The sequence below is a fragment of the Entelurus aequoreus genome, linkage group LG22 (genome assembly GCF_033978785.1).
Source record: "Entelurus aequoreus isolate RoL-2023_Sb linkage group LG22, RoL_Eaeq_v1.1, whole genome shotgun sequence".
In the NCBI taxonomy this organism is placed as follows: domain Eukaryota; kingdom Metazoa; phylum Chordata; class Actinopteri; order Syngnathiformes; family Syngnathidae; genus Entelurus; species Entelurus aequoreus.
Window position 1 is genome coordinate 2,978,771 of NC_084752.1, and position 24,804 is coordinate 3,003,574.

At 39.9% G+C, this 24,804-nt stretch overlaps 1 protein-coding gene across 2 annotated transcripts in view; it reads left to right on the forward strand.

The window, feature by feature from the left end:
- Positions 1 to 572: 572 nt before the first annotated feature.
- Positions 573 to 24,804, forward strand: part of LOC133639947 (centlein-like) — a 152,378-nt gene continuing 128,146 nt past the window's right edge. Inside the window, exons 1-3 of one of the 2 annotated variants that reach the window (XM_062033671.1) lie at positions 573 to 629; positions 14,573 to 14,670; positions 19,720 to 20,213. In XM_062033671.1, the coding sequence (XP_061889655.1) occupies positions 575 to 629; positions 14,573 to 14,670; positions 19,720 to 20,213 (647 nt within the window). In that variant the 5' untranslated portion in view covers positions 573 to 574. Of the gene's footprint in view, positions 630 to 7,846; positions 7,948 to 14,572; positions 14,671 to 19,719; positions 20,214 to 24,804 lie in introns of those variants that run through there. The other variant, XM_062033672.1, reaches the window with a different exon arrangement.

Sequence of the window (24,804 nt, forward strand, 5' to 3'; positions counted from 1 at the left end):
GTACAATGTGTTTGCTCATTGGCTCAGAAGGCTAATTGATGATTAGAAAACCCTTGTGCAATCATGTTCACACATCTGAAAACACTTTAGCTCGTTACAGAAGCTACAAAACTGACCTTCCTTTGAGCAGATTGAGTTTCTGGAGCATCACATTTGTGGGCTCAATAAAACGCTCAAAATGGCCAGAAAAAGAGAACTTTCATCTGAAACTCAACAGTCTGTTCTTGTTCTTAGACATGAAGGCTATTCCACTAAATTGTTTGGGTGACCCCAAACTTTTGAACGGTAGTGTAGGTCATCAAATCTCAGCAACAAGCTGTAATATCTTACTGACATCATTTAGGAGCAAAACACTTAAAACAAGTAAAACACTCTAAAACAAAATCTGCTTAGTGAGAAGAATTATCTAATCGGACAGAAAATAAGCAATAAATATCACCCTTATTTGACATATTTAATCTTGCTTAGATTTCAGTTTTTGCAGTGTAATAGTTTATTACAATTTTTGGCAACTGCGTGTATTTGCAGGGCCGACTTAGACGAGGAGCTGGACATGCTGCGGGTCCAGTCCGCAATGGACCGGGCCACTGTGAAGGAATTCCACCTGCGTCTCACTGAAGAACACCAGGGTGAATCATTCTGCATTTTCATTTGATAAATGTGTGGCTTAACATGTACTGTAGTGTAACATCCAGCGTAGAGACGGACTGCTAACTGGACATGACATGACCGCACTTTTGACTCTTATCTGTGCCAATTTGTGAGCAGGATTAACAAGGCAACCCTTAATTGGATAACTCAATTAGGACTAGATCACAACCTCTCCCTCTGCTAATTGATTAGTAGATCAAGCAATGTTCGTCTTGTCAGTGTCAATACCAATCCCTATGTTAAAAAGCACATCCCTTTTAATTCAGTCTGCATCCTTTTTGTCAGACGGTGACCACCACAACCACTGTGGCTTTAATTAAGCAGCTCAATACCACATCTGTCCTCAATCACTTTAATCTTCCTCACCACCAATGTGGGAAGAAGTGCCATAACCTGATTTAAAGGACGGCACTAATTAAAACCTAGAGTCCCTTTCAATTGGCAGTCTAAATAGGAATTGTAAGAATTGAGCATCTGACAATTACCCAGTGGAGACGTGGTGTTGATTGCCTTTTTTGTGTCACATGCTACACAGTCAGAGACTTCGATCGTACTATTAATGTTAACTTTGTTTGGTGTCTAAGATTTCTGATACAACTTAAAGGGCCCCACTAATGCTGACGACATTAAAACTAATTTCATTGTTCAGGGTCTAATATCTATTTCTACAGGTAAAATTCCCCCCAAAATAGACACGGTAGTAAGGGTGTAACGGTACGTGTATTTGAATTGAACCGTTTCGGTACGGGGGTTTCGGTTCGGTTCGGAGGTGTACCGAACGAGTTTCCACACGGACATATTAAGTAGCGTAACGCACGTTGTGTAAACAATGCACACCGAGGCACAACACACGGCATGCTAGCAGCTAACGGGCTACGATAGACTGACCATACGTCCTCTTTTCACCGGACATGTCCTCTTTTGCGGAGCCGGATGGAGTTTTGAGAGTTAGGGTTGCGTGTATTTTCAATGTACGTTCAGGGTTAAGAAGGGGTTGAAAACAAAACAAATTGTGCGTGCAGCAGCATTGGTGAGGGAAGGGCAGAGAGAGAGAGAGAGGCTCTGCTTTTTATCCATAGATTTATCACATTTAATTTTTTATTATCTATAGCAGGGGTGTCAAAAGTGTGCCCCGGAGGCCATTTGCGGCCCACAGCTAATGTTTTAAAGGCTCATTCTAAAAATACTATTAAAATAAACATAAACATAACAAAAGTGAAATAAAAAAGCTTAAAGGTTAAATGTCATTTAGAAAAAGTTGCAATGTTGACTAATAAAACAAAGCTGTTTTTTTTTTCTTTCAAACTGTCGTTGCTCAAAACATAATATTGAATCAAAATCAATGTTATTATGAATTATTGACCTATCCAAGGTTCCCATTACTTCACATCAAATATTACACTAAGAAAAATATTTTTGGTGGAAGATTTTGCAAATTTGGTAAATAAATAACCCCAAAATTTCTATTTTGTTGTTTTCTTACTGTACCGAAAATGACCCGAACCGTGACCTCTAAACCGAGGTACGTACCGAACCAAAATGTTTGTGTACCGTTACACCCCTAACAGTTCCTGTCTTCACAATAAAAGCGCTGCTTCATCCTGCCTGCGCTGATAAAATAAGAAAGCTGGCGTGCACAAGCTAGCAAGCTACGGAGTTTGCCGCCAATGTTTTTCTTGTAAAGTGTATAAAAAGGAGTATGGAAGCCGGACAAATAAGATGCCAAAAAACAACCACTCTCATGTGGTATTGGACAGAAAGGAGGACTTTTTTTCTCCTCCATTTGAAAATGTGGACGGTATCATCACTACTGTCTGATTCCAATCAATGCTAGTCATCAGAATCAGGTAATACACCGACTTATATTCTTGTCTTCTTGAAAGAAGGGCATCTATATGTTAAACATGCTTGTATTATAATTAAACACATTTAACTTGTTAACAAAAATGTATTTTTCATAAATAAATACATATAAATGATATATATGAGTGAGGTAGAACACCTCGACTTGGTCAACTGAAAAGTAGCTCACCTGCAGAAAAAAGTGTGGGCATCCCTGATTTAGAGTAGCCCGTGTGCAGCTTGTATAGAGCAGTGTTTTTCAACCTTTTGTGAGCCAAGGCACATTTGTTTCATAAAAAAAACACAGAGGCACACCACCAGCAGAAAAGGTTAAAAAATGAAACTCCACCAGGCTGTCGTGCCTTATTTTGAGTTTGTTGTTGTTTCCTGTGTGTAGTGCTTTAGTTCCTGTCTTGCGCTGTTATTTTGGTGACTTTTCCTGTTTTGTTGGTGTTCTCCTGTCGCAGTTTCACGCCTTCCTTTGAGTGCTATTGCCCGCACCTGCTTTGTTTTCGCAATCAAGACTATTTACGTTGTGCGTACGCTATCCTTTGTGGGGACATTGTTGATTGTCATGTCATGTACGGATGTCCTTTGTGGACGTCGTCTCTGCTCCACACACTGTAAGTTTTTGCTGTCGTCCAGCATTCTGTTTTTGTTTACTTTGTAGCCAGTTCAGTTTTACTTTTGCTTTGCATGGCCATCCCTATGCTTCAGTGCCTTTTCCTAGCGGTACTTGCCTTTTGTTAATTTTTGGTTTAAGCCTTACATACACTACCGTTCAAAAGTTTGGGGTCACATGTAAATGTCCTTATTTTTGAAGGAAAAGCACTGTACTTTTCAATGAAGATAACTTTAAACTAGTCTTAACTTGAAAGAAATACACTCTATACATTGCTAATGTGGTAAATGACTATTCTAGCTGCAAATGTCTGCTTTTTGGTGCAAAATCTACATAGGTGTATAGAGGCCCATTTCCAGCAACTATCACTCCAGTGTTCTAATGGTACAATGTGTTTGCTCAGAAGGCTAATTGATGATTAGAAAACCCTTTTGCAATCATGTTCACACATCTGAAAACACTTTAGCTCGTTACAGAAGCTACAAAACTGACCTTCCTTTGAGCAGATTGAGTTTCTGGAGCATCACATTTGTGGGCTCAATTAAACGCTCAAAATGGCCAGAAAAAGAGAACTTTCATCTGAAACTCGACAGTCTATTCTTGTTCTTAGAAATGAAGGCTGTTCCACAAAATTGTTTGGGTGACCCCAAACTTTTGAACGGTAGTGTACCTTTTTACCTGCTCGCTGTCTCCCGCTGTGCTCTGCATATTGGGATCACGACAAACCATCCTCGATGCGTTCCGACTTCTATAAAGCAATGAACTACCTGCTGCCACCTACTGATACAGAGTACTACATGGTTACCCTGCCAAGCTCTACACAGCACAGACACTAGACAACGGCACATTATTAGCAGATTATAATTATTGATTTGCAAAATATATTTTTTGGACCAATTAGGTGAAGTTGCATCATTTCCCACGGCACACCAGACAATATCTGAAAAACACTGGTATAGAGTATAGATTTGCTCAATCCAGTCATCGTCTCAATAGCTGGAAACACAAGTGATTAGCAAGATAATCCATACTTGCCAACCTTCCCGAATTTTCCGGGAGACTCACGAATTTCAGTGCCTCTCCCGAAAATCTCCCGGGACAACCATTCTCCCGAATTTCTCCCGATTTCCAGCCAAACCTGAGTGAGGACAGCCTGTCGTCACGTCCACTTTTCCTCCATATAAACAGCGTGCCGGCCCAGTCACGTTATAACATTTACGGCAGGGGTCACCAACCTTTTTGAAAGCAAGAGCTACTTCTTGGGTAGTGATTAATGCGAAGGGCTACCAGTTTGATACACACTTCAATAAATTGCCAGAAATAGCCAATTTGCTCAATTCACCTTTAACTCTATGTTGTTATTAATAATGAATGATATTTACACTTAATTGAACGGTTTAAAAGAGGAGAAAACGCGAAAAAAATGACAATTAAATTTTGAAACATAGTTTATCTTCAATTTCGACTCTTTCAAATTCAAAATTCAACCAAAAAAAAGAAGAGAAAAACTAGCTAATTCGAATCTTTTTGAAAAAATTAAAAAAATAATTTATGGAAAATCATTAGTAATTTTTCCTGATTAAGGTTCATTTTAGAATTTTGATGACATGTTTTAAATAAGTTAAAATCCAATCTGCACTTTGTTAGAATATATAACAAATTGGACCAAGCTATATTTCTAACAAAGACAAATCATTATTTCTTCTAGATTTTCCAGAACAAAAGTTTTAAAAGAAATTCAAAAGACTTTGAAACAAGATTTAAATTTGATTCTACAGATTTTCTAGATTTGCCAGAATAATGTTTTTGAATTTTAATCATAATAAGTTTGAAAAAATATTTCACAAATATTCTTCGTCGCAAAAACAGAAGCTAAAATGAAGAATTAAATTAAAATACAATAAAAAAAATAAATTTACTTGAACATTGATTTAAATTGTCAGAAAAGAAGAGGAAGGAATTTAAAAGGTAAAAAAGTATATGTGTTTAAAAATCCTAAAATCATTTTTAAGGTTGTATTTTTTCTCTTAAAATTGTCTTTCTGGAAGTTATAAAGTAAAGTAAAAAAAATTATGAATTTATTTAAACAAGTGAAGACCAAGTCTATGAAATATTTTCTTAGATTTTCAAATTCTATTTGAGTTTTGTCTCTCTTAGAATAAAAAATGTCGGGCAAAGCGAGACCAGCTTGCTAGTAAATGAATACAATTTAAAAAATAGAGGCAGCTCACTGGTAAGTGCTGCTATTTGAGCTATTTTTAGAACAGGCCAGCAGGCTACTCATCTGGGGCCGTACTTATCAAGCTTCTTAGAGTGCCATTTTACACTTAAGTCCTGAGAATTTGCGAAATTTAGTCCTACTCTCAAACTTAAGAATAAAAGTTTTTTAATCAACGTTCTTAAGTCTAAGAATCACTCCTACTCTCCACGATATTTGAGAGACCTTCAGAGGTGTCTTAAGTGGTTAGGAGTTGCCAGCAGGGGATGGCACTGAGGTGAGAGAGACGTGCGCCAACGTTCAGGGAACGGAACAATGTTTTGGGTTTTTTTGATGACGAGCAGCTGATCAAACGGTATCATTTAGACAAAGCGGATATTATTTTTGTCACAGATTTAATACTTTTCGATTCCTTGTTGATTCCTGCATGTGTCTGCAGTGGGCTAGTATATATAGAGCCACCCACACCAGTTTCAAATTAGTTGCCTAATTAATGAATTGGAAAGAAAATGTTATGACAGTAGCGTATGTGTGTGGCCGTGAGGTGAGTGACGTCAGTGAGTGTGTGGGCGAGAGAAGAGAGGGAGCGGTAGCGTGAGTGCCGGTGGGGACTAGTTTGTTTTGTATTATTTTGTAGTTTATTGTCAAAATATACACTCCCATTGTCCACTTAAATATTTCCAAGATATTTCTTTATTCTTAGACAAGGGATTCCCTTCCGTGATTGGTCATTTCTATGGACACAGAAATGACGTCACCTAAAATTGCGTTTACGGCACATAGTAATGTCGTCATTCAGCTCTGAGTGTGACACTTAAGATTCAGTCCTACACTTGGCTGAAAGTGTGAGTAAGACGCTTGATAACTAACTTTTAAGTGCAGCTTTCAGCCAAGAATTTATTTACTCTTAAGTCAACTCTTAGCAGACTTCTTAGGAGTCATTCTAAGAAGCTTGATAAGTACGGCCCCTGGTCCTTACGGGCTACCTGGTGCCCGCGGGCACCGCGTTGGTGACCCCTGATCTACGGCTTTTGGAGCTCAGTGCGCAACTGCACACAAAACAAGAAGGAGACTTTTATATATGTCTCCGTTATCCATAGGTTTATCTATAACCCGTAAAGTAGGCAGGCACGGAGCTATTTCTCAGCGTGTGTTTATTCCAGCCGGCACGTTAACACACTGACACACAACATCCGGATTCCCATCATGCATTGCTTCAAAACTACGGCAAGTAGTAATGTCCAAAAAAAGATAGTGACAGAGAATAGAACGAGGATGGACAATTCAACCCGAAACTCACTCCTTTCCAACAGATGTCCTGTTGTCATCATCCCCAATAGGTAGATATCTTCACGTCCTCGACAGAAAAGGCTCGCCAGGCATGCGGCACTCCTTCTTCTCCCAAGAGTCTGTCGTGTGTCCAGCAACAAATGCTCCGTCACGACAAGCAGGTTCCCCCAAACCCAAGATCTTGTCAATTTCGTTGAGGCCAGTTACATAATTCCAATGTTTAGATCTGGAGAGCAGTGCAAAAAGAGACAAGAAGAAAGTTAAGACAAGACAAAGAAGCAAGCAGGAGAGGGAAGGGGAGCGTCCACCCTCCATGAGTGCCAGAGAGAAAGACGCCCCTTTGATACTATAAAAAACATTTTATATTACTACATTTTCGTCGTCCGAACTGTCAGACTGAACAATATGTCAGCAGTGATTTAAGTCCAAGCGCCAAAATAAGTTGTGAGCGACTACAACGTTCTCTCCCGAACCTCTGTGACCTGATCAAAGAGCCGAGGGCTTGCAGGATGATCTCTAACGAAAGGTAGCACATGAAAGGAAGCGAGCTTTTGTGCCGTCGCCCATGAACAGACATGCAAGGGGACATTAATGTATGCCGCCTTTGCCAGGACCTCCTCCTCTCGCGGCGGGTGACTAGGGAGCCACCACGTCTTCTTATCAAGGTGACAACTCCCAGGCTGCTGGGCTAAATTACTCCCAACATGGTTACGTACAGCCGGCAGCCCCTCCTGTCCTTTTCTGCAGCTTCCTTCTGATTGGATGTGACATGCCAGGAAGACAAAAGAGCTGGCTAATTCAAAGTAACAAACTTCCCAGGACAAAGCATACATGCAGCACAAGGGAGCAGCAGCCTCTCACTTTGTCCTTTATTTGCCTTTAATGAAGCCTACATAACTCACCTCAAATGTTAAAAGCCTACTGAAAGCCACTACTAGCGACCACGCAGTCTGATAGTTTATATATCAATGATGAAATCTTAACATTGCAACACATGCCAATACGGCCGGGTTAACTTATAAAGTGACATTTTCAACTTCCCAGGAAACTTCCGCTTGAAAACGTCGCGGTATGATGACGTATGCGCGTGACGTCACGAGGGCAAGGGAAGTGTTTGGACCCAATTCAAATAGCTCTGTTTTCTTCGACAAAATTCCACAGTATTCTGGACATCTGTGTTGGTGAATCTTTTGCAATTTGTTTAATGGACAATGGAGACTGCAAATAAGAAAGTTGTAGGTGCGATCGGTGGAGCGGCGGACTACAGCAACACCAACACCAGGAGGTTGTGTTGTGTTTTGAGCAGGATAGCAAACGCACTACAGTGAGTAAGCCCGCCGCCGCATCTAAGTTAGCTTCTGTTTTTTTAGCTTCGCCAAGCTGAATATTATTAATCGTGTATTTACATGTTCATGGTTTAATAGTATTTTTGATCTTCTGTCTATCCATCCAGTCAGATTTTTTTTTATTTAGTTTCTATCTGCATTTGAGACTGATGCTATCACGTTGGCTACGTAGCTAGGTTAGCTTCTATTTTTTTAGCTTCGAAAAGCTGAATATTATTAATCGTGTATTTACATGTTCATGGTTTAATAGTATTTTTGATCTTCTGTCTATCCATCCAGTCAGGTTTTTTTTTATTTAGTTTCTATCTGCATTTGAGACTGCTATGCTATCACGTTGGCTACGTTGCTAGGTTAGCTTCTATTTTTTTAGCTTCGCAAAGCTGAATATTATTAATCGTGTATTTACATGTTCAGTCACTGTGAATGTCCATTTCGCGTTCTCGACTCTCATTTTCAAGAGGATATAGTATCCCAGGTGGTTTAAAATACAAATCTGTGATCCACAATAGAAAAAGGAGAGTGTGGAATCCAATGAGCCAGCTTGTACCTAAGTTACGGTCAGAGCGAAAAAAGATACGTCCATCACTGCCTCTCAAGTCCTTCACTGTAACGTTCCTCATCTACGAATCTTTCATCCTCGCTCAAATTAATGGGGTAATCGTCACTTTCTCGGTCCGAATCTCTCTCGCTCCATTGTAAACAACGGGGAATTGTGAGGAATACTAGCTCCTGTGACGTCACGCTACTTCCGCTACAGGCAAGGCTTTTTTTTATCAGCAAGCAAAAGTTGCGAACTTTATCGTCGATTTTCTCTACTAAATCCTTTCAGCAAAAATATGGCAATATCGCGAAATGATCAAGTATGACACATAGAATGGATCTGCTATTCCCGTTTAAATAAAAAAAAATGATTTCAGTAGGCCTTTAAGGTCCAAGTTATTTGAGCCTGAAACAAACTCCTTGCCACAATTCAAGGTGTTTCATCGCACATTGTTAGTTAATTGAGGATCTCTACGTTGTAGATTAGACCGAATGGCCTCCATGTGCCTGTATGCACTCCCTGTAAAGTTTGGGCATGCTTCTGCAAAAATGTTACACTGTAGACCAGGGGTCACCAACCTTTTTGAAAGCAAGAGCTACTTCTTGGGTAGTGATTAATGCGAAGGGCTACCAGTTTGATACACACTTCAATAAATTGCCAGAAATAGCCAATTTGCTCAATTTACCTTTAACTCTATGTTATTATTAATAATGAATGATATTTACACTTAATTGAACGGTTTAAGGCAAGGCAAGGCAAGGCAACTTTATTTGTATAGCGCTTTTCATACACAAGGCAGACTCAAAGTGCTTCACAGACAACAAAGTGAAATGAAAGAAAATAAAAGCAAAATTAAAATGCAGACAATAAAAATAAAAACAGTGCAGACGTTAAAAGTTAAAAGATTAAAAGATTTAGCTGAAAGCTAAGGTGAACATAAAAGTCTTCAGTCTAGTTTTAAAAGTAGTGAGAGTTGGGGAGAGTCTGACATCTTCAGGAAGTTTATTCCAGCTATTTGTTGCATAGTGACTGAATGATGATCTCCCTTGATTTGAGTTTACTCTTGGAACCGCTAACAGATTGGTCTCAGAAGATCTTAGTGATCTAGAGGGCGTATATAGTGGGAGCATATCAGTGATATACTTGGGCCCTAGACCATGTAGTGATTTATATGTGAGCAGGAGGATTTTGAAATCTATTCTCTGATGTACAGGGAGCCAATGTAAGGATTTCATTTAGTTTAAAAGAGGAGAAAACACGAAAAAAATTTCAATTAAATTTTGAAACATAGTTTATCTTCAATTTCGACTCTTTAAAATTCATAATTCAACCGGAAAAAAAGAAGAGGAAAACTAGCTAATTCAAATCTTTTTGAAAAAATGTAAAAAATAATTTATGGAACATCATTAGTAATTTTTCCTGATTAAGATTAATTTTAGAATTTTGATGACATGTTTTAAATAGGTTAAAATCCAATCTACACTTTGTTAGAATATATAACAAATTGGACCAAGCTATATTTCTAAGAAAGACAAATCATTATTTCTCCTAGATTTTCCAGAACAAAAATTTTAAAAGAAATTCAAACGACTTTGAAATAAGATTTAAATTTGATTCTACAGATTTTCTAGATTTGCCAGAATAATTTTTATGAATTTTAATCATAATAAGTTTGAAGAAATATTTCACAAATATTCTTCCTCGAAAAAACAGAAGCTAAAATGAAGAATTAAATTAAAATGTATTTATTATTCTTTACAATAAAAAAAATAAATTTACTTGAACATTGATTTAAATGGTCAGGAAAGAAGAGGAAGGAATTTAAAAGGTAAAAAGGTATATGTGTTTAAAAATCCTAAAATCATTTTTAAGGTTGTATTTTTTCTCTAAAATTGTCTTTCTGAAAGTTATAAGAAGCAAAGTAAAAAAATGTATGAATTTATTTAAACAAGTGAAGACCAAGTCTTTAAAATATTTTCTTGGATTTTCAAATTCTATTTGAGTTTTGTCTCTCTTAGAATTAAAAATGTCGGGCAAAGCGAGACCAGCTTGCTAGTAAATAAATACAATTTAAAAAATAGAGGCAGCTCACTGGTAAGTGCTGCTATTTGAGCTATTTTTAGAACAGGCCACCGGGCTACTCATCTGGTCCTTACGGGCTACCTGGTGCCCGCGGGCACCACGTTGGTGACCGCTGCTGTAGAACATACTAACCTCCTCCAACCTCCGAGGACAAAGCTACGAACAATGGGAGACCGGGCTTTCTGCTCCGCCGCTCCCAGTCTGTGGAACACTCTCCCTGACCACCTGAGGGCACCACAGACTGTGGATGCTTTTAAAAAAGGCTTAAAAACCCTTCTTTTTAAAAAAGCCTTTTTTTTTTTAGATATATGCATACTAGTTTTAGCTATTTGGCTGTTCTAGTTTTTATTTGTATTTATTTTTGATTATCTTTTTATTTTAATTTTTTTTAATACACTTTAGCACTTTGAGATTGTTTACTCAATGTAAAGTGCTTTTTACAAATAAAATCTATTATTATTATATGTGTCAAATTCAAGGCAATGAACGATCTATGGCCCCGGGGATGATATTTGATTAGTATTAGAAGCGGCCCGCAGGCCACAGCCGCCTGCTGCTGTTTTGCACGCACCAATACTCCATCAGTGTTGGCGCTAGGAATTTTCAAAATGGGGTTCCAGGGACCCCATCAAGTCATAAAAATGGGGTCCCACAGTAAATTTTTGGGGTCCCACTTTTTTGTAAACGTTTGGACAACAAATGATAAATGTATGCATTATCCTGTTATATCTCACATTCTATACTGTGTTTTGGAAAAAGGTTGTCATAAATGTTACTTAATTCATTAGAAATAATAATAATACAAAAAACAAAATTTGTTGCATATGTAAATGTATTCAGTTATAAACATTCATTCACTTTCTTCTTTTCTTCATGGATCTAAACTTTACCGTTGCCGGTATTTTTTTTCTATATTTTTATTGTAGTATTTTCAGAATGTGTTAGTTCTATGTTTGGCCAAAGTAAGACAGAGAAAACCATCTGAAGTTGTCTTTATTTTTTAGTTTTAATACCATGATTTCAATAGTCCGGCCCGCGTGTGCACAGATTTTCTTCCATGCGGCCCCTGAACTAAAGTGAGTTTGACACCCCTCATCTAGGAAGAAACTAACCTGTACACTATAGTAATATACATATATAGTATACATAATATAAAACCCAAAACCAGTGAAGTTGGCACGCTTTTGTAACACGTGCAGAATGTGGCTTGGCATTGTCTTGCTGAAATAAGCAGGGGCGTCCATGGTAACGTTGCTTGGATGGCAACATATGTTGCTCCAAAAGCTGTATGTACCTTTCAGCATTAATGGTGCCTTCACAGATGTGTAAGTTACCCATGTCTTGGGCACTAATACACCCCCATACCATCACTGATGCTGACTTTTGAACTTTGCGCCTATAACAGTCTGGATGGTTATTTTCCTCTTTGGTCCGGAGGACAGGACGTCCACAGTTTCCAAAAACAATTTAAATTGTGAACTCATCAGACCACATAATACTTTTCCACTTTGCATCAGTCCATCTTAGATGAGCTCGGGCCCAGCGAAGCCGGCGGTGTTTCTGGGTGTTGTTGATAAGTGGCTTTCGCTTTGCATAGTAGAGTTTTAACTTGCACTTACAAATGTAGCGACCAACTGTAGTTACTGACAGTGGTTTTCTGAACTGTTCCTGAGCCCATGTGGTGATATCCTTTACACACTGATGTTGCTTTTTGATGCAGTACCGCCTGAGGGATCGAAGGTCACGGGCATTGCCGCTTACGTGCAGTGATTTCTCCAGATTCTCTGAACCTTTTGATGATATTACGGAGCGTAGATGGTGAAATCCCTAAATTCCTTGCAATAGCTGCTTGAGAATTTTGTTGTTCTTAAACTGTTGGACAATTTGCTCAGGCATTTGTTGACAAAGTGGTGACCCTCGCCCCATCCTTGTTTGTGAATGACTGAGCATTTCATGGAAGCTGCTTTTATACCCAATCATGGCACCCACCTGTTCCCAATTAGCCTGTTCACCTGTGGGACGTTCCAAATAAGTGTTTGATGAGCATTCCTCAACTTTATCAGTCTTTTTTTGGCCACTTGTGCCAGCTTTTTTGAAACATGTTGCAGGCATCCAATTCCAAATGAGCTAATATTTGCAAACAATAACAAAGTTTAGCAGTTGGAACATTAAGTATCTTGTCTTTGCAGTCTATTCAATTGAATATAAGTTGAAAAGGATTTGCAAATCATTGTAATCTGTTTTTATTGACCATTTACACAACGTGCCAACTTCACTTGTTTTGGGTTCTGTATTCAAAATCCAAGTAAAACATTTGGGAAAGGGCATACAGTGTATAAAAGTCACAATGCCCAAATTCACCATGGCAACTCTGGGACTTGTCATGGCCTCCATGTGCCTGTATGCACTCCCTACAATATCTGGGCATGCCCCTGCAAAACCGTTCTTAAATAGGGTTTGTCTTGCCAATTGCTTCTGCTTTTCACCTATTTTCTGTCTTGTTACACCCTGATGATTACGTGTTTCCTTTATTTCTTTTTTAAGTCAAGGCTGATAGTGAAGTTCTGTGTGCATATAAGCTGTCCATTGGGGGAATCCTCATGGACTACAAAGCAGTGCTGCCCGGGGCTGTACAGTGTTCACCAGGGATTCAAGTCCTTCTCGCATTTGTTTAGGTTCCCTTGAAAGAAGCTGCGTGTTGTTTGCTTTTTTTTTTTCTTTTTTTTTATTACATTCTTTCCCCCATGTCCTTGTGGACTAGGGATGATGTTTGATAATAAATTATCGAGTTTGAGCCCATTATCGAATCCTCTTATCGAATCCAGATAGGTTGTTACAGTATATGGAAAAAAAACACAATATTTGGTTTAACAAAAGCTCACTTTTATTTTTATAAGAAAAAAATAAAATAAATAAATAAAAATTGACTGTTACCCCCCTAAAAAAATAAAAAATAATAATATTGACTGTTGTTACCCAAAGTATATTAAGTGGGATTTTTCAGAAAAACAAATATATACAGTAACACAAAAACAACCTGTCTCTGTGATCACTATAGCTGTATAAATAATAATATAGTGTTAAATAAAATCAGTCCCTTGGGCACAAAACTGAAAATAATACAGCTCTCCAAAAAGTGCACTTCTGCTGCTATTGGAACATACTAACTACACACACTATGACACTAAGAACACCACAGTCATCAATCAACAATTCTTCCAAAAAATGATTTCGATGGTGGAAATACATGACTGGCAGCCATTTTAAATCCTCAAAACATCCATTGAAACAGTGCACAAAAATCGTTTTTCAATAAACATCTTAGTATCAAATTGAACCACTTTCCACCTTAATATTGAGTTACATAAACAAGTTAAACAGTTTACTTACAGACTTATCTTTTCCAAGGCTTGTAAGAGCTAACACAACTTGTCTACTTCTCAATTGTCTCATGAACTGAACTGACGTCGCCAAACTAATGACGCGTAGTATTTTCATATCGCCACAAGGTGTCAGTAAGAGTCTACAATCAAATGGGCATAACATTGCCCTCCTACAGGGCATTTCCTGTGGGACGGGATTCGTTCCCAGGGATTCGAATAAAGAACCAACTCTTTTTCTTTACTATAGTGGCCTCGATAACGGGAACCGGTTCTCAAAAAGGGATTTGAGTCCATGAAATCGGTTCTTTTCTTATCGAACAACCGGGAGAACCGGTTTCGAACATCATCCCTATTGTGGACTTTTAAAATAAACACTTTTTCTGTTATTTCGGATGGCTGCGGCCGAGAGTCTGTGATAAAACAGCACTGCTTGACTTCGGCCTGACTGACAGGAACAATAAAAATGTGCCTTACGAAGGAAATTCGAGCTTTAGTGATGCTAATTGATTTAATGCAGCCCCTTTTTATCATCCTATTGATTGAGCCGCCCGGGTTTGACGCACCGTGTCACAACAACCTTTTGTTCTCCTTGTGCAGAGCTGCTCGGCAAAGTGGTGGAGGAGCGCCGGGTCAAAAGAAGCACTCCGAAAAAGCCCTCCGTTTCTTCGGAGCGATTGGAAGAGTCGTTCAAAAAGGTACAGCACTATGCCATCGCTAAGTGTTCTTTGTCACCACCAAATCAAAGACATAACTGCTGCACAATGGCGCTCAGTAAATTAGCTTATGTTCTGTCATGTCATGTTTTTTTTCCCTCCCCTACCTAATGCATTAGGGTAAATTGGTGGCTTATTTTAACAATTATCAGCTGTTAATCCAATTTTAAAAAGCTACTTCAGTTTATCTCCACCCGTCTGCTTTTTGGCACCCTCTCTTTTACGGATGGGGAGAGCAGGACCCCGCTAAAAATGCCCCGAGGCACAAACCCAGCAGGCATTAACTGACACCATGTAGGAGCTAACAAAAGGACTAAGTATTCCTGGGTAATGTCCACAGTTGTGTTTCTAACAAGATGAGCCTTTTAAATATCCATGCAGCCTTTGCATGCTGTTGATGTACAGTACATAAGTACACTATATTGCCAAAAGTATTTGGCCACCTGCCTTGACTCGCATATGAACTTGAAGTGCCATCCCATTCCTAACCCATAGGGTTCAATATGACCTTTTGCAGCTATTACAGCTTCAACTCTTCTGGGAAGGCTGTCCACAAGGTTGCGTCCTATTTTCACCAGACATGTCCTCAGGGCGGAGTTTCTTAAATGCCTCAAATGTCCGGCATTTTGAGTTAGGGTTGCGTGTATTTTCAATGTACGTTCAGGGTTAAGAAGGGGTTAAAAACAAAACAAATTGTGCGGCATTGGTGAGGGAGGGGCAGAGACGGAGAGAGAGAGAGAGTTATGATAAACGCGCATGCGTCGCCAGCCTCTGCTTTTTATCCATAGATTTATCACATTTAATTTTTTATTATCTATAGCAGGGGTGTCAAAAGTGTGCCCCGGAGGCCATTTGCGGCCCACAGCTAATGTTTTACACATTCTAAAAATACTATTCAAATAAACAAAAACATAACAAAAGTGAAATATAAAAGCTTAAAGGTTAAATGTCATTTAGAAAAAGTTGCAATGTTGACTAAAAACAAAGCTGGTTTTTTTTCTTTCAAACTGTCATTGCTCAAAACATAATATTGAATCAAAATCAATGTTATTATGAATTATTGACCTATCCAAGATTCCCATTACTTCACATCAAATATTACACTAAGAAAAATATTTTTGGTAGAAGATTTTGCAAATTTGGTAAATAAATAAGCCAAAAATGTACATTTTGTTGTTTTCTTACTGTACCGAAAATGAACCGAACCGTGACCTCTAAACCGAGCTACGTACCGAACCAACATTTTTGTGTACCGTTACACCCCCAGGTCAAATATAAAGACGTTTTAATCCAAAACACTAACACAGTATCAGTGCAGTGTCAATACATGTAGCGAGTGAGACTGAGGTGTCCTCTATCCATCACTGTTTTATATATCGAAACACACAACTTTGTGTCATAGTATTATTATTTCATTATTAATGTCACTATCACTAGTTATTAATGTCACAATAACTGTTCTTTATATTTTGTTTGATTTAATTTTTAAAATCTGCTGCAGGCCAACAAAACTCTGCAAATGCTGCAAATGGCTCATGGGGCCACACTTTGGGCTCCGCTGGTGTTAGAAGCTCGCTATGGTAAAATTGAAAAAACATGTTTAACACTGGAAATTGGTTGAAATTAAAGGCCTACTTAAACGAGATTTTCTTATTTAAACGGGGATAGCAGGTCCATTCTATTTGTCATATTTGATCATTTCGCGATATTGCCATATTTTTGCTGAAAGGATTTAGTAGAGAACATCGACGATAAAGTTCGCAACTTTTGGTCGCTGATAAAAAAGCCTTGCCTGTAGCGGAAGTAGCGTGACGTCACAGGTTGAGGAGCTCCTCACATCTGCACATTGTTTTCAATCATGGACGCCAACAGCGTGAGCGATTCGGACCAAGAAAGCGACGATTACCCCATTAATTTGAGCGAGGATGAAAGATTTGTGGATGAGGAAAGTGAGAGTGAAGGATTAGAGGGCAGTGGAAGCGATTCAGATAGGGAAGATGCCGTGAGAGGCGGGTGTGACCTGATATTCAGCTGGGAATGACTAAAACAGTAAATAAACACAAGACATATTTATACTCTATTAGCCACAACACAACCAGGCTTATATTTAATATGCCACAAATTAATCCCGCATAACAAACACCTCCCCCCTCCCGTCCATATAACTCGCCAATACAAATCAAACACCCGCACAATCCCACAGCCCAAAATACCGTTCACCTCCCCAAAGTTCATACAGCACATATATTTCCCCAAAGTTACGTATGTGACATGCACATAGCGGCACGCACGTACGGGCAAGCGATCAAATGTTTGGAAGCAGCAGCTGCGTATTAACGGTACCGCGTATCCAACTCCAAGTCCTCCTGGTAAGAGTCTCTGTTGTCCCATCTCCACAAGCATGAGAATCCAACTCAAAGTCCTCCTGGTAAGAGTCTATGTTGTCCCAGTTCTCCACAGGCCAATGGTAAAGCTTGACTGTCATCGTTCGGGAATGTAAACAATGAAACACCGGCTACGACGTAGCCGCTACGTGTTTGTGTCGCTGCAGCCGGCCGCTAATACACCGCTTCCCACGCTTTCTTCTTTGCTGTCTCCATTGTTCATTAAACAAATTTGCAAAAGATTCACCAACACAGATGTCCAGAGTACTGTGGAATTTTGCGATGGAAACAGACGACTTAATAGCTGGCCACAATGCTGTCCCAAAATGTCCGCTACAATCCTTGACGTCACGCGCAAACGTCATCATACCGAGACGTTTTCAAGCGGAAGTTTAGCGGGAAGTTTAAAATGTCACTTTATAAGTTAACCCGGCCGTATTGGCATGTGTTGCAATGTTAAGATTTCATCATTGATATATAAACTATCAGACTGCGTGGTCGCTAGTAGTGGCTTTCAGTAGGCCTTTAATGTAACTGCACATTGTCCTTCAAATTAAGAAATACAAACAAAATGTGTACATTGATAAAGAAAATACAACTTTCCGCAGTTTGCCGCCACACAGATCACGGCACCCACACACCACCGCTCTAATGTGCGCTATATTGCACATCTCACTCTTGAACTATTTTAGTGTAAATAAAGTTCTGGGCAAGCCATGCAGTCTGGATTGTATCCATTTTTAGTAGTTACACTCATTAAACCACATTCTTCAAACTCAAGGCCCGGGGGCCATAACTGGCCCTCCACCTCATTTTATGTGGCCCGCAAAGGCCTGGAATTACCATGCATCTATTTGTTTATAAATGTACCGTATTTTTCGGACTATAAGTCGCTCCGGAGTATAAGTCGCACGGGCTGAAAATGCATAATAAAGAAGGGAAAAAACATATATAAGTCGCATTTTTTGGAGAAATGTATTTGATAAAAGCCAACAGCAAGAATAGACATTTGAAAGGCAATTTAAAATGTCTAAAGAATAGTGAACAACAGGCTGAATAAGTGTACGTTATATGAGGCATAAATAACCAACTGGTATGTTAACGTAACATATTATGGTAAGAGTCATTCAAATAACTATAACATATAGAACATGCTATACGTTTACCAAACAATCTGTCACTCCTAATCGCTAAATCCCATGAAATCTTATACGTCTAGTCTCTTACGTCAATGACATCAATAATATTATTGGATATTTTACGCTAATGTGTTAATCATTTCACACATAAGTTGCTCCTGAGTATAAGTCGCACCCAAACTATGAAAAAAACTGTGACTTATAGTCGGAAAAATACGGTACTTAAATATCTGCTTGACTCATGATTTTGAAGCAACTTAGCCATCAAATTGTACAATGTAAAAATTATTTTTCGGTACAAAACTGGTAGCTCAGTTGCCAGAATTTTCACGTAAAAACAAAACAAAAAAATGTGTAATAATGATTTTCCATTTACAGTAATACACCGTAAAAACGACGACCGTAGATTTTACAGTAAAACAGTGGTACTGTTTTCCCATTTACATTTACAGTATACATTGTCAAAAACATGGTACGTTTTTTTGGTAAAATTTCGGCAGCTAAACTTTACTCTGAAATCTACATGTTTTTCTTACATTGTACGTCAAAATAAATAATAATTAGGGATGTCCGATAATGGCTTTTTGCCGATATCCGATATTCCGATATTGTCCAACTCTTTAATTACCGATACCGATATCAACTGATACCGATACCGATATATACAGTCGTGGAATTAACACATTATTATGCCTAATTTGGACAACCAGGTATGGTGAAGATAAGGTCCTTTTTTTTTTTTAAATGAATCAAATAAAATAAGATAAATCAATTAAAAACATTTTCTTGAATAAAAAAGAAAGTACAACAATATAAAATCAGTTACATAGAAACTAGTAATTAATGAAAATGAGTAAAATGAAGTGTTAAAGGTTAGTACTATTAGTGGAGCAGCAGCACGCACAATCATGTGTGCTTACGGACTGTATCCCTTGCAGACTGTATTGATATATATTGATATATAATGTAGGAAGCAGAATATTAATAACACAGATGTCCAGAATACTGTGGAATTTTGCGATGAAAACAGACGACTTAATAGCTGGCCACAATGCTGTCCCAAAATGTCCGCTACAATCCATGACGTCACGCGCAAATGTCATCATACCGAGATGTTTTCAGCAGGATATTTCCTGAGAAGTTTAAAATGTCACTTTATAAGTTAACCCGGCCGTATTGGCATGTGTTGCAATGTTAAGATTTCATCATTGATATATAAACTATCAGACTGCGTGGTCGCTAGTAGTGGCTTTCAGTAGGCCTTTAAGATATACGTGTCTACGTCACAAAAAGTTCAATTTCCAGTTCTGCAGCAGTCATCACAATTTAACCTTTTTCAAAAGACACTAGTCCCATGTAAAATTCCTGTCAAATTATAATGGGATTTTCACTTGTGCTGTATATACATCTTGGGTGTTCAAGTTGATTCACTGCAATTAAAGCATGTCAAAAAAGTTGATGAAATGTGGGCATATAGCACTGAGGCTACAAATCCTTGATTCCTTCAGATCCAGCAGCTGGAGCAAAGGATGATGTCCCTTGAGGGGGAGACGGCGCGGCTGAGGGAAGAGAAACAGCAGCTCCTTGAGGCCAATGAAGACTTGGCCCACGACTGCTGCAGACTCCAAGCCTCGCGGGATCACCTGCAAGACCTCAACTCACAGGCCTCGGCCCAGTGGGAACGGCATCGCGGCGAGATCGTGGCTCTGGAAGCCCGGCTGGCCGCCTCTCGGAAAGAGTCCTCCGAGCTCCGTCATCGGCTGCTGAAGCTGAGGCAGGAGTTGGGCATTCTCCGTGCGGCCCGCGACTTCTACAGGAACCGAACGGCGGGAGCCTCGCGAGCCGGCGGGAGCGCCGGCAGTATTAGCGGCAAAGCTAAGTTGAAAACAATTAAGCTCAGGGGTTCCAGCCGCCGAAGCGTCATCCCCAATCAAGCCATCAGCTGGCGAGGCCGCAGCCCGAGTCCCTCTAAGGACGAGTGGGAGGACATGAGCGGCGAGAGGTAATGATACACGCACACACTCACTGCTTCCCCAACCTCATTATTTTTAGGTGTTTAGAGTGGGCTGGCGATGACATCTGGGGGGGCCACGTAACATCGAGGGGACATTGTGCATATGCAAAGCGCAGAGGTGATTGAATTCCATCCTCTTGTCTAGTTGGTATTCAGGAACCCAAAGAAGAAGGAATGATAGAGAGGCAGCGGAATGAGGGCGGGAGGGAGGGGGGGGGGGTGTCAGATCCCGCGAAATGTCCTGGGACGCCGCGCTCGGAGCTTATTGACTGAAATTTGCATGCAAAATTAGCCGTGTCTGTGTACAAAGTTGAAGCGGTGCCAGAAAAGCCCAGGGATGAGGCTTTGGAGGGAGGGGGCCGCCCCGAGTCTTGATACCTTTCAGCGGTGCCGTTTTCACCCGCTCGCAATAACGCGGGCCTGGAATTGACGGCTTGGCAGTTTGATTTAATATAGCGGTCCTTTGCATATTCACTAACATCCCCCTCTTGACAGCGCTAAGGATCCCCCTGCAAGCACTAACCCACCCACCGCATGTGCGCCGCGGCTCGCCCTGTGTGTCGTTGCGTTGCTTGTCTTGTGTCCTGTCAATTCGCAAACGTGTCTTTGCCTCCCTTTTATTCCTGCCAGCCACAGGCACGCACACACAATCCTCTCCTTGCCTTAATTCAGTTGGATAAATTTTGAATGACCCTACTCGGCTCCGTACCAGATGTCTACAAGCTGTTTAACAGCCTCTAAATTAAGACCCATCCACAGTAATTATTTCATGTATGTTTTATGCAAAAAAGCCACTGAGCCGTTTATTGAGTGATGGTCGGAATGATTTGATTCCAAACACTCGCAGCTATTGCTGCTATTTATCCCTCCCCCATCTCTCTACTTCCTTCCGTCCTTCTTCCTTCACCAACTAATTCATCACACCGTAATCCACCCCGGCCCACTGGAGGCCGTTTAGCAGGGACTGGGTGCAACTATGCCCGGCTTTCCTAATGCTCTCCAGGTGGCTAATAAGCAGCCGTCTAATAGACACTTTACCTGCGAGGAGGATCTAAGTGGATTTGAGGAGACGGAGGTCTAAACTGAGATGTTGTCTTATTTAAGGCACCTGTCAACTCATTTGTTACAGTAAAGCCTTCCACACCTTCTCCTCTCGCCGGGGCATTTCTCCTCAATATGTCAAGTAATGCAGGGTTTTTTTTCCCTGCTTAAAGAAGTTTGGCCTGAAACATGCCAAATGAAGACGTCCGACCTGTTAAAAAAATGCTGACGGGTCTTTGTTTTCATCCGCTGGCTCTCGCTCCTATATTCTCTCAAGTTTGAAACAGCTGGAGGCAGCTGACTGTTTGGACCGCATCAGCAATTTACTTGTTTCAGGTTAGAATCAGGTCAAAACATTGTGCTGTTGAAAAAGGGCCATCATAATTACTGTATTAATCAATCAATCAATGTTTATTTATATAGCCCTAAATCACAAGTGTCTCAAAGGGCTGCACAAGCCACAACGACATCCGCGGTACAGAGCCCACATAAGGGCAAGGAAAAACTCACCCCAGTGGGACATCGATGTGAATGACTATGAGAAACCTTGGAGAGGACCGCATATGTGGGTAAACAACCCCCCCCCTTATAGGGGAGACCGAAAGCAATGGATGTCTAGTGGGTCTGACATAATATTGTGAAAGTCCAGTCCATAGTGGATCTAACATAATATTGTGAAAGCCCAGTCCATAGTGGATCTAACATAATAGTGAGAGTCCAGTCCATAGTGGATCTAACATAATATTGTGAAAGCCCAGTCCATAGTGGATCTAACATAATAGTGAGAGTCCAGTCCATAGTGGATCTAACATAATATTGTGAAAGTCCAGTCCATAGTGGATCTAACATAATATTGTGAGAGTCCAGTCCATAGTGGATATAACGTAATAGTGAAAGTCCAGTCCATAGTGGATCTAACATAATAGTGAGAGTCCAGTCCATAGTGGATCTAACATAATAGTGTGAGAGTCCAGTCCATAGTGGATCTAACATAATATTGTGAAAGTCCAGTCCATAGTGGATCTAACATAATATTGTGAAAGTCCAGTCCATAGTGGATCTAACATAATAGTGAAAGTCCAGTCCATAGTGGATCGAACATAATAGTGAGAGTCCAGTCCATAGTGGATCTAACATAATATTGTGAAAGTCCAGTCCATAGTGGATCTAACATAATAGTGAGAGTCCAGTCCATAGTGGATCTAACATAATAGTGAAAGTCCAGTCCATAGTGGATCTAACATAATAGTGAGAGTCCAGTCCATAGTGGATCTAACATAATATTGTGAAAGTCCAGTCCATAGTGGATCTAACATAATATTGTGAAAGTCCAGTCCATAGTGGATCTAACATAATATTGTGAGAGTCCAGTCCATAGTGGATCTAACATAATAGTGAGAGAGTCCAGTCCATAGTGGATCTAACATAATAGTGAGAGAGTCCAGTCCATAGTGGATCTAACATAATAGTGAGAGTCCAGTCCATAGTGGGACCAGCAGGAGACCATCTCGAGCGGAGACGGGTCAGCAGCACAGAGATGTCCCCAACCGATGCACAGGCGAGCGGTCCACCCCGGGTCCTGACTCTGGACAGCCAGCACTTCATCCATGGCCACCGGACCTGTGTCCCCCCCCTCCACAAGGGAGAGGGGGGCAGTGGAGAAAAGAAAAGAAACGGCAGATCAACTGGTCTAAAAAGGGGGTCTATTTAATGGCTAGAGTATACAAATGAGTTTTAAGATGGGACTTGAATGCTTCTAATGAGGTAGCATCTCTAACTGTTACCGGGAGGACATTCCAGAGTACTGGAGCCCCAATAGAAAACGCTCTAAAGCCCGCAGACTTTTTTTGGGCTCTGGGAATCACTAATAAGCCGGAGTTCTTTGAAGGCAGATTTCTTGCCTGATTAAGGGGTTTCTTATGGCCTCAATCGTCTTGGTTTACCTGACACATGAAACGTGACACATTGAGCTGTGAAACGGCAGTAGAGTGTTGAATATCATAAATTGTGTTTTGTGGCAATTCCAACTTTGACCACAGCGCCACTTGCTATGTAAAGTGGCACTTTCCATGACGATAATGATTACCCCCCCACCTTCCTCTCATGCGAGTTCCACCCAGGAATGGGGCCACATAAATCCCTTCCCTACTGTAGGGATGGGTACCGAATTCCTATCAATACTACGGTCAGCATGCCACATAGATGCTACTGATTAGCATTAGCTATTTTACATCGACACTTCCAAATTTGGTAATAAAAACCACAACTAAGATGCACGTTAAAATCAAACAGCCGGTGTGTAATAATTACAATAATTACAGTACAAACACTGCATAGGGCTCAACAAAAGACAAAACTGTCACATTCCACTGAATGTAGGGGTGTAACGGTACACAAAAATTTCGGTTAGCTACGTACCTCGGTTTAGAGGTCACGGTTCGGTTCATTTTCGGTACAGTAATAAAACAACAAAATATACAATTTTGGGTTATTTATTTACCAAATATTTTTCTTAGTGTAATATTTGATGTGAAGTAATGGCAACCTTGGATAGGTCAATAATTCATAATAACATTGATTTTGATTCAATATTATGTTTTGAGCAATGACAGTTTGAAAGGAAAAAAAACAGCTTTGTTTTATTAGTCAACATTGCAACTTTTTCTAAATGACATTTAACCTTTAAGCTTTTTTATTTCACTTTTGTTATGTTTTTGTTTATTTGAATAGTATTTTTAGAATGTGCCATGGGCCTTTAAAACATTAGCTGTGGGCCGCAAATGGCCTCCGGGGCACACTTTTGACACCCCTGCTATAGATAATAAAATATTAAATCTATGGATAAAAAGCATAGCCTGGCGACGCATGCGCGTTTATCATAACTCTCTCTCTCTCTCTGTCTCTCTGCCCCTCCCTCACCAATGCTGCTGCCCGCACAATTTGTTTTGTTTTTAACCCCTTCTTAACCCTGAACGTACATTGAAAATACACGCAACCCTAACTCAAAATGCCGGACATTTGAGGCATTTAAGAAACTCCGCCCTGACAGCTCCGCAAAAGAGGACATGTTTGGTGAAAAGAGGACGTATGGTCAGTCTATCCTAGCCCGTTAGCTGCTAGCATGCCGTGTGTTGTGCCTCTGTGTGCTTTGTTTACACAACGTGCGTTACGCTACTTAATATGTCCGTATGGAAACTCGTTCGGTACACCTCCGAACTGAACCGGAACCCTGTACCGAAACGGTTCGATACAAATACACGTACCTTTACACCCCTAACTGAATGGCAAAGACTACTTCCTGACTCTGGCAAGACACCTAAGACAAACTGAAATGAATGCATGTAATTTAAAAACTTTTATTTTTTTATTAAATAAATGGACATTTATTACCACATGAACACACACAAAAGTACCAAAAATGAGTTTCAATATGGATTCCCATGTATTTGTTCAAATGTGAAAGGTACCCATCCCTCGTCATAATAGTGACTTTGCTTTAAATTGCTCATTAAACACTTGTTGATAAGTAAAATATGTT